Below are 16,085 nucleotides of genomic sequence, written 5' to 3' on the forward strand. Positions count from 1 at the left end.
GGCTTGGGTAAAATCTGACAGCCAAACTCATGCCAAACCTGTGCTAAACCCTTGCCAAACCAGAATTCCCAGGTTGCCAGAATATTTTCTGCAGTGTTGGCTCCATAGGAAAATATTGCCTGCTGGATTATGCCACTGTGGGAAACTGCTGTCCCTGCCCTGCTCATCTCTGCTGATTGAACTATTTCACCTTCATATTAGAGCACCTGTGTTTGTTTTTTTTAAAAATCTCAAACACCTTCTGAAGTGATACAGCCTAAATCATGCTGGAATAATGAGGCTGCTGTGTGTTTGACAACGAGGGTGGTTTGCAGTTAGGCACAGCCTTACCTGGTGTGTGAGGGAAGCAGAAGCAACTCATCAGTGGTTCAGTTCCACTGAAATAACAACCATACCCTGTCATATTGCAATATCTGCAGTGATAAAACAGATCACTGTGGATATTGCAATATGATAGGGTGTGGTTGTTATTTCAACTATGTACTGTTGAAATGTATGTTTCCCTTTCAGGTTAGTGAAGGATGAATGTGGTGGCTGTGGAAGCAGGGTGTGCCTTAGCCATGGCCCTCTCCTTCCTCTGCAGATTTTGAACCCTACAGACACGGTCACTGTGGTGGGCACAGGCTGGGCACTGCTTGATGGACAGGATGGAAGAGACTGAGGGAGAGGGAGCCACAGGCTGGGCACTGCTTGATGGACAGGACGGAATGGGAGTGGTGAAGGGGAACAAGGCATGGGGGGTTTATATTGCAGTTACACTGTATTGTATATGACTGAGTGGTAACGCTGCTGTGGTTGTTCATGCTATTCCTTCTCCTGGCCCTGTGTAAAACTGCAGAGCTTTTATCTCTCTGTTACCCAAATCTATCCAAACTTGGGCAGCTTTGTGTCAGCCCCCAGGCTGCACAGATCCAGCTGAGTTCAAAACTCTGGTGCACAGGCATTTCTGAAGGTCAGTAGCCTTTCTAAAGGCCAGGCTGGGGTCTGCTTGCTGCAGATTCCAGGGCTCTGTCCCAGTGTCCCTTTGGCCTGGAACAACTCTCAATTTAAGGCTGCGTTTCACATTCCTATCCTCCCCAACAGCCTGCAATGAGCTTCATTCTCCTGTTGCAGGGTTCAGTGGGTTATCTCTAATCTCACGGTTGCGAGCTGTGCTTTGTTCCACTGTTCCATAATTGCCTGTAACCTGTATGTGGAAAAAACCCCACTTTATTTCTATAAGTAGCTTACTATATCTAATAAAGACACTAAGATGTCTTTAATTAAATTCTGTCCTAACACCAGCTTCTGTTTGCCCTTCCCTTTTTTCCCCTTGGGCTCTTTTGTGGCCCTTTCTTATTCAGTGGACAGACGTTTTCAAGCTCTCACCATTGTGCCCTGCATTACTGAAACCAAGCTTTCTTTGTTCATGTGTGTTGTGCTGTGTCTCTTTCCAGTTTGGAACAACCAAGTTCACGTGCTGCAGCTGCAAAGCAAAACATTACCCTTAGGACCAGTGTTTCTATGGGAAAGGGAACTGGTGATTACCCTGCCTTGGCCTCTCCAAGGCTCAGTTATAGAATCTCTCAGTATGATGGGAAAGAGCTGATTTTGGGGTAGAGACAAGGCAGGAAATTCAGAACAATGATTTTCCCAGTGCACATCTCCCTGGAGCTGTGTTGGGCTCCTTGTTATTTGCATTACAGCCATGGGGTGCTGTGCAGGCACAGGGACACCTGAGGTGGGATCCAGGTGTTTTAGAGAAGCAGCAGTGTCCCAGCTACAGGTTACACCTCCCTGGCTACCCTGGGGATGTGAACAAGTGTGACCCTTCATGTGTGGAGTGTGTGTAACCCAGCTGTTCCCATCCCTGGTTTGTGTGACAGCAGAAAATGGGACCCACAGCTGACATGCAGTGGCACAGCTCCATGAGCTGAACTTTTGGGAAAGAGAACAGAGGGCCCTCTCTGTTCCACACAGATCTGTGGGAGCAGGGAAGAGAGAGGTCCTGCTCACACAGCCCTCACCTGGAAAATGCACATTGCTCTCCATCATCCAGGTGATGAATTCCAAAAAGGAACAGTTGCAGTGCCACAGGTTGTCACTGAGTCCCAGAAGCCTCAGGCTGGGCAAGTCCCGGACAGTGCTGGTGTCCAGGAAGGTTAAGCCCGTCCGGCTCACATCCAGGTGCCTTAGCCAGGTGTTGTTGGCAAAAGCATCCTTCTTGATGGCCACAAGGTTGCGATTGTCTGAGATCTTCAGCACCACCAAGCTGAGGAGGTGGGAGAAGGTGCTGAAGGTGACCTGTGTGAGGTTGTTGAAGCTGAGGTCCAGATAGACAAGCTTGGCCAAGCCAGTGAAAGTGAAATCCAGGTCATCCCCCAAGAGATTCTTTCTGCAGTCCAGATAGACCAAATCAGCCAGGAAGCTCAATTCCACTGCTGGCAGGTATGAGACATTGTTTGCTGCCAGAATCAGCTGCCTGGTGTCCAGAGGGATGTCCACAGGGAGCTCTTGCAACTGCTGTCCAGTGCAGTTCACCTCCAGGTACTGACAGCTACACCTGCTTGGGCAGTTGATCCCCTCTGATGCCATACCCAAAAGAAACATGAGGCTCAGGGACCATGGTCTACCTGAAGAAGACATGGTTTGAGACCTTCCAGGCCACTTAGCCCTTCTGGACTTCAAGCAGCCCTATGGAAGCTGCACTGCCCTCACAGCCATGCGGAGAAGCTGCAAGGCTGTGAGGAAGCACTTTGTGTCTGTGGTTCACCTGAGCTCTTGGCAGAGAGCCCAGCTGGAAACCGAGCCTGGCTTTTACATCAGCAAGTGTGGAACAGTGGCTGGAGCATCTCTGTCTCACACTCGGTGCCAGGTGACACCTCAGTGATGTCAGTGGCTTGCAGAAGCTGCCTGTTTTTGGGGACAGTGCCGTGTCCTTGCTGACCTGCTTCCAGCTGAGTGGAGGTGCGGGAAGCTGTGCGTGGCATGGGAGCATCAGAACTGTGTAGGGAGAGTGTGAACAGCCCAAATTTTGTCAGAAATGGTGTCACACTGCAAGAGGTGCTCACTGGTACTGGTTAGGCAAGAGTCCTGCACAGTGTTGGGTTGGCATTGTCTCCTTTCTGGAGCTAGGAGGTTTTATCCCATCTGGAGTAGCGTGTCCAGGTCTGGGGACCTCGGCACAAGATGTGGAGATGTTGGAGCAGGTCCAGAGAAGCCATGAAGATGCTCAGAGGGCTGGAGCAACTCTGGTATGGGGACAGGCTGAGTTGGGGCCGTGCAACTTGGAGAAGATTCTGGGGAGACCTCACCTAAAGGGTTTATGGAAAAGAGGAAGAGTGACTCATTACGCAGGCAGGTAATGAAAGGACAAGAGGGAATGGGTTTAAACTGACAGAGGGCAGGTTTAGAATGGATGTTAGGGAGAAATTCTCCCCGGGGAAGGTGATGAGGCACAGGTTGCCCAGAGAAGCTGTGGCTGCCCCATCCCTGGAAGTGTTCAAGGCCAGGTTGGACGGGGCTTGGAGCAGTCTGGGATAGTGGAAGGTGTCCCTGCCTATGTCAGGGGAAAACTAGGTGAGCTTTAAGGCTCCTTCCAGCGATCCTATAACTTCCGGAGGCCTTGAGAGCCGCGGCCGAAGGAAGAGAAAGGACGCCACCGCCTCACCCCGCCCTTCCCCTCATGGCCAACGGCGGCGGCGGGGCGGGGCCTGCCAAGCCACGCCCTCTCGCGATAGCGCTGCCCGCGGATAGGCCAGGGGAAGGCGCGAACGCACCAAGCCCCGCCCGAAGTGACGGCGCGGCTTCTGATAGGTCGGCAAGGGGCGGGCGTGGGCCGCGGCGGATTCAAGTGGTGGGCGCGCGCCAGGGCTGCCGTTGTGTCGCCGCCACGTCCCTACTGCCGCTATGGAGACTATGACCTTCCCCCGCTACAGCCCCGACGACATCATCAGTTACCTCCGCTCGCACATCCTGGAGGGCGCCGAGGCCCGGAACCTGGTTAAGGGCGACGTGTTCGGCAACACCAAGGTGCGTGAGGGGGGTGCAGGGCGGCTCCGTAGGCCGCCCGCTCCCGTGTGGGACGGACGTGCTGCCCCGCTCTGTGTAACCACGGGGTTGGGTGGAACGGTGTGGCGTTGGGCTCGGAGGAGTCTCAGGGCTCTACCTCGCCGCTCGGGCCTCGCCGGGAAGCGCGGTGGTGTCACCAGCAGCACCCGGCCTGTCTTTCCTAGCTCTGTGGGAATAACGGTGTCTGGTAAAGTCGCATAGTTCCATTAGTTCGCCTGATCAATTTAGTGCTTTTAAACGAAGCTCTGCTTTTAAACTCCTCCCTGCTTCATCCCCTTTCATCTCTCTGAGCATTTAATGTTAGCGAGTGTCCCCGGCGGAAGAAAAGTGGCTTTAAAGTGGAATTGATGCCTCGGAGTGATTACTAGTGCTGTTATTCCTTGTGTTTGAGCCTGCGGTGGGAAGGTTCTGGCCCTGCTTGTTTAGATGGTTTTTAAGAAGCAAAACTGATCATGGATTAGTGCTATAAATGAAAAGCTGTTTATCTTATAAGTGATTTGTTTCCTCTTCATTTTAATAATCTAATGAAGGGCACTCATTGCTACAGGATTATGATTTCTGTGACTTTTTTTAGGTTTTTGGCATTGCTTGGTTTGGAAACTGCTCAGGAAGCAGCAGTGTAATGAAAACCAATGCCTGGTGTACACAGTCAGGGCTGTAATTGTCCCAGCTGACTGCTGTGCCTTAAAACTGAATTATGAGCAAGTAATGCTTGAACTGCAAAATGTTGGAAAGTGAAACTTGTTTGTTGTGGTGGCTCAGTGAAATCAGCCTTCATGTGTTAAAAGCTGAATGCTTTCATGGCCTGGTCTGGGAGCCCTGAGTAATCAAACATATGGAATACTGATTCATATCCTCTCTTCCTGCAGCTTGACATTTTACACCTGATTTACATGAGAATCCTGCAGAAAGTGTATGGGATCCGCCCGGAGCACTTCTTCATGGTAGGGCTGCCTGTGGCAGGGGTGATGGGATATTAAAGGAAAAGAATATTGGACTCACCTGTTCTTTGGGATGCTGAGGGTGCCAGAAATGTCTGTAAGGTATAGGAGGGACTGGACAAACTTTTGGAGGGATGCCATGACCAGCCTTGAAAATCCATCCTGGGCTGTTGGGCGTCTGCCTTTGGCCATGGCTGGAGGAGGTTGGACTGATCTGGAAGGAATGTAAATGTTGCTTTTGATATTTGATCATGTCCACGCCTGCGTTAACTGAGAGGAAAGTAAGGAGAGGCTGATACCTCGTTGACTAACAGTTAATTTAGCTACTGTTAGGCAAGAACTGATCCCTGAAAGTGAGATGATTTTTTCTCATGGGATTTCTGGATAAACTGAAAGGGAAGAGCGTATGTACACAAGATAACTCTGTTCTTCCCAGGCAGTGACATCAGCTGCCATGCTGTTCTATGAGGTTTAAAATATCAGAGAAAGGGGACAGTGTACCACTACATTCTCCTGACTTCTTCATAAAGCAGTTGAGTATGTCAATTTTGGGGTGTTTAAAGAAGGAGCCGCTTGCTGGTAGCTGTATAATGCAGAGACTGTTGTGCTGCACAAGTTATGAGCAAATTGGAACAGAGTTTAGATTGAGTTCCAGAGTTTGTAATGTTGCTTCTTTAGTTATTATTGTCTTTTTATATCTTTTCCAGCAAAGTTGACACTTAAAATTGTGTGCTAACTAACTTGATGACATTTTTCAGCCTTTAATATGTATTCCCTGTGGATGGGAAGATCATCCTCAGTGAATGGAAGATCGTCCTCTAATCTATTGGAATTATTTTATGCTGTGAAAAATGCTGTGTAATTTTTGTTTTAAGTATTCTCTACTTATGCACTGACTCTCTTTTTACTCTTTAGATGCCAGTCAACATTGACATAATGTACCCACAGATCTATGAAGGCTTTCTACCTGTCTGTAATTTGTATATTCACATGTAAGTAGAAGATGCTTGTCTTGTGCTTGCTGGGCAAATGCTCTGGGATGAGAGGACAAGATCTGTTTTGTAACAGACGAGAATAGGTTGAGAACTGAGTGGTGGTCACAAAACCTGAGTCATGGTCACTGCAGCTGAGGTTGTTTTGTTTCCTTGCAGGGAGCACTTGCTGCCAATGTGCCGGATTAATGACTTTCAAATTGCTGATATTTTAAACCCAAGTAAGCAAGTGCCTTGTAATCCTTGTGTTTCCTGGGGTACTGGGTGTTGCTTGATATTCCAGGTGGTTTTTCTCTACGGGCATCTGGTGTCCCTGATTTCCTGCTGCTCTTCTGACCCTTAAACAAACTGGTTCAAATGAGCAGTTCTTATCCCTTATGTGGGCTGATGCAGGTCAATAACTGAGGGCAGTTTTGAATGCTATGAGTCTGTTGAACTGGTGATCTGGAGATGGTCTATGACATACTTACAACGGTGTAATAATAGATGGTGATGAAAATTACCCTGATGGCTCTGGAATGCTTTAGGATTTCTTACGCTGATGCCTATGCTCCATTCCTTTCAATACCCAGTTGTGGTGATTCTGCTACAACACAAACAACTTGGAAAAGGCTACTCTAAAGAACCCTGTCACTTCTGGATCTGTCTTGTCTAAGACATTCAAAGCTTTTGTAATCATCTTTCAGAAAGTTTGCTTGGAATAAAGCCAAAAGGTCTCTGCAGTTCAAATTGCTGCTTTCAGTTAGGCTGATAGCTACAGAGAGGCTCTCTTCAGAGCTGTAGTTCAAGACTGACATTCTTTCTCTCTGGCTTCTGTTTTAATGGGAGGCTGTGTGTTAACAGCCTTTTCTCCCAGGTGCCATTATTAATTTGTTAAATTACACAGAATTGCTCAGAGTTTGTAATCAGCTTGGTGCTAGTTTTTGTGTAGTCTGAAATCTTTGCAAGCCGACTGGGGGAAGAGCTGATTTGGATTGTGTTTTGTAATTTCTGTCTCCTCTGAATTATGCTTTGCCCAGCTTTTCTGAAGCAATTGCAATGCTTGTGGAAACCAGCTCAGTGAGCTCTTGCAATTCCTATTTCAGAAACAAAGAGAACTGTTCGCTTCTTGAGTGGCATCCTCAACTTTGTCAACTTCCAGGAATTCCGGCGTGAGGTCTACTTGGAGCTACAACTGAACTATGTAAGACTGCATGCTGTTTTATTCCAGATACCTATAAAAGTATAATTGATATTAACCTTGAATTAGCAGCATGAAGGTTGTGATTCAACTTCAGGTTTATGTAACATGTTGGGATGTTAAATGTAAAATTACCACACCAAGTAATGCAGGAAGGTACTGATTATTAGTTAGGATATTACTGAAAGGTTTTTTTTTTCCCCAATAACTTATTTGATACTTTAGCCTGGTAAGTGAAGGATTCACACATTGGATTGTTTTGAGAAAAATTGGGTGCAACAATTGTAGGTGGCTTCTCTTCTGAATGTCTCAGTAGTTCAGAGATGGTGCATTTCATGTGAAATAATGATGACCAAGGCTCTTATAGAAGCCCAGAGAGAAACTACACTGGTCTAAAATTAAATATTTAACTTACAGAAATCAGCTATGGAGAAACACCAACAACTGGAGGCTGTGAATCGGGAGGCAGCAATGAAACTGGAGAAACTGAAGTGAGTGTGAGGAGTAAGCACTGTGAGATGCACTGCTTGCCTTTCCTGCTCAGGCTGGATCAGTTGGCCAGTTGTGTGAGGCTCAACAAGTCTGAGTGTAGAGTGTTCTTGGGTCATGATAATTTGGTTCAATGCTACAGGCTTGGAGAAGAGGGGCTGGAAAGTGGCCCAGCAGAAAAGGACCTGGGGGTGCTGGTTGACAGCAGCTGAACAAGATGCAGCAGTGTGCCCAGGTGGCCAAGAAGGCCAATGGCACCTGGCCTGTATCAGCAAGTGTGGCCAGCAGGCCCAGGGCAGTGACCATCCCCCTGAGCTGGGCACTGGTGAGGCCACACCCTGAGTGCTGTGTCCCATTCTGGGCCCCTCACTAGACAAAGAGGGACATTGAGGGGCTGGAGTGTGTCCAGAGAATGACAATGAAGCTGGGAAAGGTCTGGAGCACAAGTCTGATGAGGGACAGCTGAGGGAGCTGGGGGTGTTTATTCTCTTCTGGAAGAAAAAAAAAATTACTTTTACAGTGTATGGTTGTTTTGAGGGAATCCTGTATTTGTATATTGAGGACTAGGGTGAAACTTTTTGCTCTTAGTTAGTTTTTAGTGATGTGTCTTTACCCCTTCAACAGCTGTTTCAACATCTTCCATCTTTAACTTAATAGATAAGTAAAGTTGTCTTCCTTAGTTATTTGATATGTTTGCCACAATCTCTGTTTCAGGCCATTTAGCCCTACTGCCTGTGTCTTTGCACCATTAAGTTTTGTTTTTGCTTGTGGATAATAGGATGAAGAAATGGCTGGTTTCCAAGAGAGCTTTCAAAACAAAGTGTTTTTTTTCTGACAGCTGCTCTTGGTGTGTGCTACACAGGGGGTTCTCTAGCTAGGATAGGTCTACACGAATATAAGCTATTTGTATGACAGGTAATATGCAAATTTCATAAATGAAAATCACCACTGGAATTGGTAAGTGTTGTACTTTCATGCTTTGCTTAACATGATCTTTAAACTTAGTCCTCTGTTATGTTTGTGCCACTTCTTCCTGAAATAGCTCTTTAGATTATCCTTCAACTGCAAAATCTTATAAGAAAAGGAAAATAAGATGTATTAATTTGAGATTGTCTTGCTCTGATTACTAAAGTTACTGGCTGTAAACTATGTGGAGACAGTGATTGTCTTATTTACTCTGACTGGGCTATAATGTTGCTGAAGCTGTCCAATATCTTTTTTTCCCTTAGCACAGTCCCAGTTGAACACCAGGCAGAGGTCAAACAGCTCACAGAGAGCATTCGGGAGCTGGAGCAGCTGCTAAGGCAGGACTATCGTCGGAAACAAGTAGGATTTTGTTCTGTATTTCTCTGAAAAGCTGATATGGGTTCCTCACTTCTCTTGATTTTATTCCCTTCCCTCTACCTAAGTAGATAAAGGGGACTTTTCTGATTTAAAACAATGGCTGTTTTAACAAAATGCTGTCAGACCCCTCCTTGTTTCACTGTAAGGAATGTGAAATGTGCTTTAAATCAGACTTGGGGAATACAAAAGTATATTTGACTCTTTTTTTTGAAATGCATTTCTGCAATGACTTGGGAGATACACATCACACTTCCAAACAGGAACACAGGTATGTTCCTCTTTGTTTTCCATTTGAATTCAAAGAATTAGAACTGGAGGTGAGCCATGGTGAGAAATGAGGCCTAAGAAGGGTCACCCGAGGGAATGCCTGGCAAAAAGAGTAGGGTTAATTGCAGAGGTAACTTTTCAGCAATGGAAATTTGCTTCTCAGATCTCATAGATAACCTTTTTAGCTCCTTTGGGAGAAAACAAAAAATCCTGACCACAGATTATTATTTTCTATGTCAAGTCATGTCTCTACTGTTAATATTATTAACCATGTGTTTGACTATTATTTGGGACCTTACATTAAATTAGACTTTTCCTTGAAGAACAGGGCCTCTGGCAAAGAAAGTTGTGGGGGTATAGTACTGCCAGGGTCAATGAGAATAGGGATGGCCAGTCTCTTATCCCTAATCCTAGTTACCCACTGCTGGCTGCATCCCTAGTGCTTCCAGTGGCTTTGATCACAATATCCTCCTTTCCAGGCTTTGAAATCTTACAGACTGCAGTTTTGTCTGCTGGTTATGGCATTCCAAAGGACCCCAAAATGGGATTTCTTCTGTAGACAGGTCTATGATAGAAGGGATAAGGCAGGTAGCAGCTGTAGAGATCCTACAAAAAAGCTTGGTGCTTTTTTTCAGACAGCTTTGCAAGAAGTGATTTCTCAGAAGAAGACGGATATTGCTGAGAGCACCCGAAAACTGGTGAGTACACCTCTGTGTGGGTGCTGGCTGCAGCTTCCATCTCAGATCAACTGAGAGATCACCTCTCTTTTTAGGATCAGGTTATTCTTGGAATTAAGTCACTAGTAATCTGGACTTCTGAGATGCTGTGGGTTTACCTTGCATGCACAGAGTGGGCTAAAGAGGCAAAACAGCAGGTTTTGAGGCCTTACAGGAAACTTGTTGCTCTTCTCCCACGTTGATAGAGCTGGCTCTGGAACACTGCAGTGACTGCCTCAGTTTCCCTAGGTGAGGAGTTCTGAGGGAGAGAGCTGCTGGTAATATGCCAGGCTGGAGGGGGCTTGGAGCAACCTGGGACAGTGGGAGGTGTCCCTGCCCATGGCAGGGGGTTGGAATTAGATGATCTTTAAGGTCCCTTCCAATGCAAACCATTCTAGGATTAGCTGGCAGGCTCTTTGTGGAAAATACTAGTTAGCTGCTGTTCTTATGCACCACTGTAAGCAAATCTGGGAAGCAAAATGGGCTGTTAATTGCTTTGATTTGTTAATGCTGTTTAGAAGAATTTATTTTTAGAACTTCCTAATGAGAAATGACTACACACCAAAAACCTGTCTAGTCATAAGATCATGGCAAACTTTGCTACACAATTCCTCTTTGTTCACCTAATCACTAATACTGACAGTGTTTTATTAACTAGAATGAGCTTAAAGTGACTATGGCTACTTTGAAAGAAGAACAAGAGCAGCTGAAATCCAAAATTGTGGAGAGTCCAGAAGAACTGAAAAATTCCAAAGAACTGATGAAAGAGACTGTTAAGAAATTGAAGAGATCTAAGGTGAGGTTTTCCTCTGTCCACATAAGGAGGTATTCTGTTAGAAAAAGCATGTTTTACTGGACTGTCATCATCTACAACTGCTTCTTGAATGATGGCAAAACATCAGCAGGACAGTGGTTAGTCTGAAATGAAAGCACAGCTTCAGAGAAAACTGAAGGTTTGTGGTGGAAGTGGTGGTTTATTTTTGATGGCCTTTTTTTTTTTTTTTTTCCTTTTAAAAAGCAGGATTGCAGTCACTTGTAAAACTAGGTGTAGAACTCTTGAATCTATACCTGTCTGTCTGTTTGCTCTCAAGAGCAAACAGTATTTTGTCAGCTTCCAAATACCTTTGGATTTAGAATGTGTGCTTCATAGTGCTTCTGTTGTCATTCATGTTTCTGGAATTGATGGCTGTCTCCACTAATATGCTGAACACTGAGTTCCCTTCCTAGGTTTTTTTTAATTATAATATCCACTCATTATTGTGGTTTATGATTGCTCACATATCAGTGAAGTTTGCACTTTGCCTCTGAAGGTATTTTTGCTCCAAAGGTCTAAACTTGATTGCTGTGATTTCAGGTACAAAGCTTTACATAACTCTTGTTTTACCAGTGTAGAGTTTTTTCACAGTACTGCTTTTTTTTTCTGAAAGCTCTTGGAAAAAACTGGTTAGTTCAGTGTAAACCACTAGCATGTCACCTTTTCTTCTGTGCTTCCAAAGAAATGGCTTTTTAAAAATTTTTTTTTGCAAAGTAAAGAGCTCATTTCACTAACTCTTGAATATTACTTCTAGTGTCTTTAAACAATGAGGGAAGGGTTCAAAAGTCAATATGCTTTAGTTCTATATAAAAGAACTCTAAAGCTATTTATTAAGTATTTTTTTCTCTTTACAGCAAGAAGTTATTGAGAAATATGAAGGTTACAGAGACCTAGTTGAGGTTCTGCCATCATGCCAACTGGAGGTGCAGTCATACCAAAAGAAGATGGAAGGACATGGAGCAAATGTGGAGAGACTGGCCAGTATATTATCAGAGGTTTGTATTATCCAAGTTATATCCTGTTAGGGAGAATTTGATGTCTAAGCAATGTTCCCCTCTCTCCTCTTCCCTGTAAAATACAACATTTTGAAGCTTCCAATATTTTTATTAAAAATGTCAATAAAACATTGCTGCTGCTTTGCTGGGTGGCACTAGCTAATGTACTATGCACTACCTATTGACCACTTTGAATAGTCAAAGCCTTTGTTGCCATAGAAACCTGACCTAAAGTAGTTGGAACTGTCTTGGGGTTGCTGGTAGGAAATGATGGGAAAATAAAAGTGAAATTGAGTTTCTTCTGCCTTGAGAGTGGAAACTAAGAACAAAAAATTGTTGCTTCAGGAAGAGTGACATCTTAAGTGCCTTTAACTTTATTAATATTACTAAGCCAGACATTCTCTGATGAAATGTTTGTCACAATACAGTACCTTGCTATTTGCTACCAGGTTTTGGGAGAATGCAGTTGTTAGGAGCATTTGAAAAACGGTATGGAGTCTTTTTGGGTGTATATATATAGCATATGTTCAAATTACCTTTGGCAAAAAGCTATAGCAGAAGTCACAGTCACTTCTGAAAGTCATCCTAAGGGATGGGGTCTTGTCCATTTGGATGTATTTATAATCAGATAAAGACTAGTGAACTGGGAGGATGAGTTGGCAGTCAGATCTTCAAACAGCAGCCAGCTAGTTCTAATCTTAGTACATTTACAGGGTATGCTGTCTTGATAAATTAAGGGGGGGGGGGAGGGGGGGATTATTTCTATTTCATTTATTTCTATACTTCTGTATTCTAGGTCAGAAATCTGGAGGACCAAATTGAGAGTGCTCAGGTAGAGCTGAAAAAGGCCAAGACAGATGAAATGTCATTAAAGAGAATGGTCACTGCAAAACATGAGAGACTTTCTACAGCTGAGATAAAGATTAAAAAGATGCGTGAAGATGTTGAGCAGCACAAGTGCACCGTGCCTGAGTACGGAGGAGTTGATGTTTCTGCCTGATGCTGCTTTATGTCTTTGTTATGTGCTGCCAAAGTTCATGTCTGCTACAAACACACAGCTTAGCAGTAAGGAGAAAATGAGCAGTGTGGGACAGCTCTGTATGAAGACCAGTAATGCTGCAGGCAGGGAGCTGGGGTCTCAAATCAGTAATTGCAATGTGACTTGACAGCAATTCTTTTATTGGAGCACTAATTTAATTTATAATGCTTATTCTTGATTCTTTTATCTTCTTAAAGAGAATGTCACATTGGGATAATTTTCCAACTTATCAGACTTCAACAAAGCCCCATTTGCCTTTCATGAATTTTTCATAATTTCCCTTGCCACTTTTGCTCATTATCAAAGATGTTCAAGACCCATGGGGATATGGGGCTCACATCTCAGAGGAGCATTATCCTGACATGATGCTTCTAAAACAAAAGGAAAAGTGTCATTTGATCAAAGCCTCCCAGCCCCTCTTCTTTCCTCTGATATGCTGAAGGCTTTCAGGGCTGTGTTTGCAGGATCAAACTGCAGCCCTGTAAGGTCCTGGCTTCACTGTGAGGTTAGTGATGAACTGTTACAGAGAAAATTTATTTTAAAACAATTTTCTTGTACACAGATAGGAAAGGGAATAGAGAAAAGTGTTGGCTGAGTGGAATAGCTGTGATGGAAGGGAGCTTCTTCCACATGGCTGAGAGAGTTGAGTAAGATTTAGTCATGCTTAGGGTTTATGTGGTGTGCAGAATGGCACTTAGTGTATTGTACCAGCTAAAGGAGATTATTTGGAAGGAAAATAGGCTGGACATCGAGAAGAATTTCTTGACAGAAAGGGTGATTATACCTTAGAATGGGTTGCCCAGGAAGGTGTTTAAGGAAAAACTAAGTGCCATGCTTGAAGTGACAAGGTGGTGTTTGGCCATAGGTTGGACTTGATCTCAGAGGTCTTTTCCAACTTAAATGATTCTGTGAATAGTAGCTTTTAATTAAGGGATGAAAACAATATGATCTAATGCTCCTTTTTGTCAAAGGTTGCTGCCAATTTCTGTTTTTAATGTGTCAGGTATTTCCCTTGAGTGATAAAATTAGATGCTTTGATAAGCAAGAGAGGAAGGGAGGTAACCTTGGTTGAAAAGGAGTTTTTGCTGGTGAATAAGAGAATGTGTCCTGACTAATCCATTGAGGTAGGAAGGTGTATATGGGCTCCTACTAAGTATGGGTTATTTCACCTATTCTTCCCAGAAACGCTGCTACAATTCTAGGTGTCATTATTGTACAAATGCTTGGTGTGACCTGGTAGGTGTTTTTGCACTTTAGGTCAGTCTCCTGTTCCAACACTCAGCCTTTGCTGGTGACATGGCAGCTCACAGCTGGAGCCATCTGAATTTTCCTACAAGCTGGGGAAATGTAATTTGGTCTTTGGGATGCAGTGAAATGATGGACTGGGTGTTGCAGATAACATGTAGATGTATGGGACTGGAGCTTTAGGTTTGTGGGATGAGCTCTTTGGCTAAGGAAAGTGTGTGACATTGAGTTATGCTGGAACATCAAGTGCAGCTGTATTGCTTTAACCTGCACCACTCAAAGACAGGAGGGCAATGTCCAGCTGTCTGTTGGGCTGGCTCCACTGAGGTCACTTGAGTTGCCTTGATTTGAAGCAACTAAGGATCTTCAACATAATCCTCTAACTCCACTTGGAATTTCACTTCTTGTATCTAAGTTGTTTTAGTTTAAAAATTGCATTAATTTCTGAAAAAGTAAATTCTGTATATCATTGCTTCTGGAAGCTGATGGTTTTATGCTCATAAAATGCAAGTTTTGCTCATGGTGGGCTTAAGTTTAATCTGGAATTGGTCAAAAGGCTCAGTACTAACTTTTTCTCTCACCTTTAGACATTTTAACAAAGTCCAGGAGAAGAGGGGTGCTGTATATGACAAAGTGATGGCCATCCGCAAGGAAATCAAGCAGATGAAGGGCGAAATTGAGCAGCTGAAGGAGGATGCTGAAGAAAAAGCAATGAAAGCCAAGGTGAGGTTTTTTTCCTCCCCCCAAACGAATCTTCTTACATTCCTGTTGTAGTGTGGACAGTGCAATGATCCTCTAAACAGCCTCCCCTTTGTTTTGTGAATTCTGCTTCTTTAAGCCATGGATGAGATACCATTGGAATAATTTGAGTCCACCAGACCACTCAACATTCATGTTTGATAAGGACTTAATTTTGCTGATGGAATTTTTTTTTCCTTCTTCTCTTTCTAGGAAATACACCTAATTTGGAAGGCTATATTGGAGAAGTGTCATGAATCTCTCCTTAAGGCAGTAAAGAGTTATGCAGCCTCAAGAGCAGAAAAAGTTGATGAAATAAGGAGAGGGCTGTTCAGCATTCAGTCTTCTGGAAGTAGTTCTTAAGCCTGTGTGCACTTGTATCCCACTTTCATTATGTTTGTGCTCATACCTGAACTCAAGAGCTTCTGCTTTGCATGGGAGGGATGACAATTCCAGGCAAATCTAGCTTTCTCAAAAACCATGTCAGAACACGTTTTGCTTTCCAGGCATCCTGATATCATGAGTTTGCTGATGGATAAGAAAATACTCCGTTTCTATTGTTTCAGTCAGCACCTGGTTTTAGTGATAATACTGCAAGTCTTGCTAACACCAAACTGCTCAACATTTTAGACAGGACCCTGCATTTGTAGAAACTCTTCTGCAGACTTTGATCTGGGAACATCTGTTGCCTTGGTCTGTCTTGAATGTTCAAGATAAGTCAGTAACAGGTGCTACTCTACCACCATTATTCAATTAAGATGAAATCCTGACAGAGCAGTAGCATCCATCTAAATGCCAAGTTACTCTCATCATAATTATTTGTAACTGTAAACACTCAGAAGTATCATTTTAATATATTTTTAGTTAACAGTACACTTTCTCTCAATGCTTGAACTCATTATGTCACTTTGTGGGGTATTGAACCCTCATCTGTGTTAGGATGCTCTTAAAAACTGTAGGTTGATGTTTTTTGCCTTAACTTGTAATGGCACTCAGTGTGCCACGGTGGTTTTAATTATTTTGAAAAATAAAATGTTGATTTTTACACTCCTTGATATAAGGATATTTAACCCTTTTTCTCTTGGGTTTTTTCCTTCTCCACTCCCCTAACTCACTTGGCATAACATTTCAATTGAAAAAAGTGTACATTTGCAGGAATGTGTGCTATGAGCAGTCTTTTATGATGAAAGGAGGAGGATGATTCAAGCTATCTTTAAAATTTTAATTCTTCATGTCTTACTAGACAGAGGTGCTAGCAAGTCAGTTAGGAGCAGC

General features: G+C 43.8%; 2 protein-coding genes across 2 annotated transcripts in view; one reads left to right on the forward strand and one right to left on the reverse strand.

Annotated features, from left to right (window-relative positions):
- LRRC52 (leucine rich repeat containing 52) overlaps positions 1-2,649 on the reverse strand; it is a 3,538-nt gene extending 889 nt beyond the window's left edge. The window contains exon 1 of the mRNA XM_042031035.1: positions 2,007-2,649. Coding sequence (XP_041886969.1) covers positions 2,007-2,625 — 619 coding nt within the window. The 5' untranslated portion in view covers positions 2,626-2,649. The remainder of the gene's footprint in view (positions 1-2,006) is intronic.
- A 1,145-nt stretch (positions 2,650-3,794) lies between these two features.
- Positions 3,795-15,880, forward strand: NUF2 (NUF2 component of NDC80 kinetochore complex). The gene is made up of 13 exons (XM_042029717.1): positions 3,795-4,011; positions 4,920-4,994; positions 5,907-5,983; positions 6,143-6,204; positions 7,069-7,166; positions 7,581-7,654; positions 8,882-8,978; positions 9,899-9,961; positions 10,638-10,775; positions 11,648-11,788; positions 12,585-12,760; positions 14,660-14,795; positions 15,024-15,880. Exons 1-13 carry the CDS (start codon positions 3,889-3,891, stop codon positions 15,171-15,173), a joined length of 1,410 nt encoding a protein of 469 aa, XP_041885651.1. The 5' UTR covers positions 3,795-3,888; the 3' UTR covers positions 15,174-15,880.
- The last annotated feature ends 205 nt before the right edge of the window (positions 15,881-16,085 follow it).

This window comes from Corvus kubaryi, unplaced genomic scaffold (assembly GCF_017639235.1).
Source record: "Corvus kubaryi isolate FWS band 111438036 unplaced genomic scaffold, C.kubaryi_AGA036_p1.0 37334, whole genome shotgun sequence".
NCBI classification, from domain to species: Eukaryota; Metazoa; Chordata; class Aves; order Passeriformes; family Corvidae; genus Corvus; species Corvus kubaryi.

What these genes read in the sequence shown, in the direction of transcription:
- NUF2 (XM_042029717.1), top strand. Translation starts at nt 3,889, where the DNA reads ATGGAGACTATGACCTTCCCCCGCTACAGCCCCGACGACATCATCAGT. An exon ending in TGTAATTTGTATATTCACAT is followed by an intron (nt 5,984 to 6,142) that starts GTAAGTAGAAGA and finishes GTTTCCTTGCAG; the next exon opens with GGAGCACTTGCTGCCAATGT. An exon ending in ATGAAACTGGAGAAACTGAA is followed by an intron (nt 7,655 to 8,881) that starts GTGAGTGTGAGG and finishes TTTTTCCCTTAG; the next exon opens with CACAGTCCCAGTTGAACACC.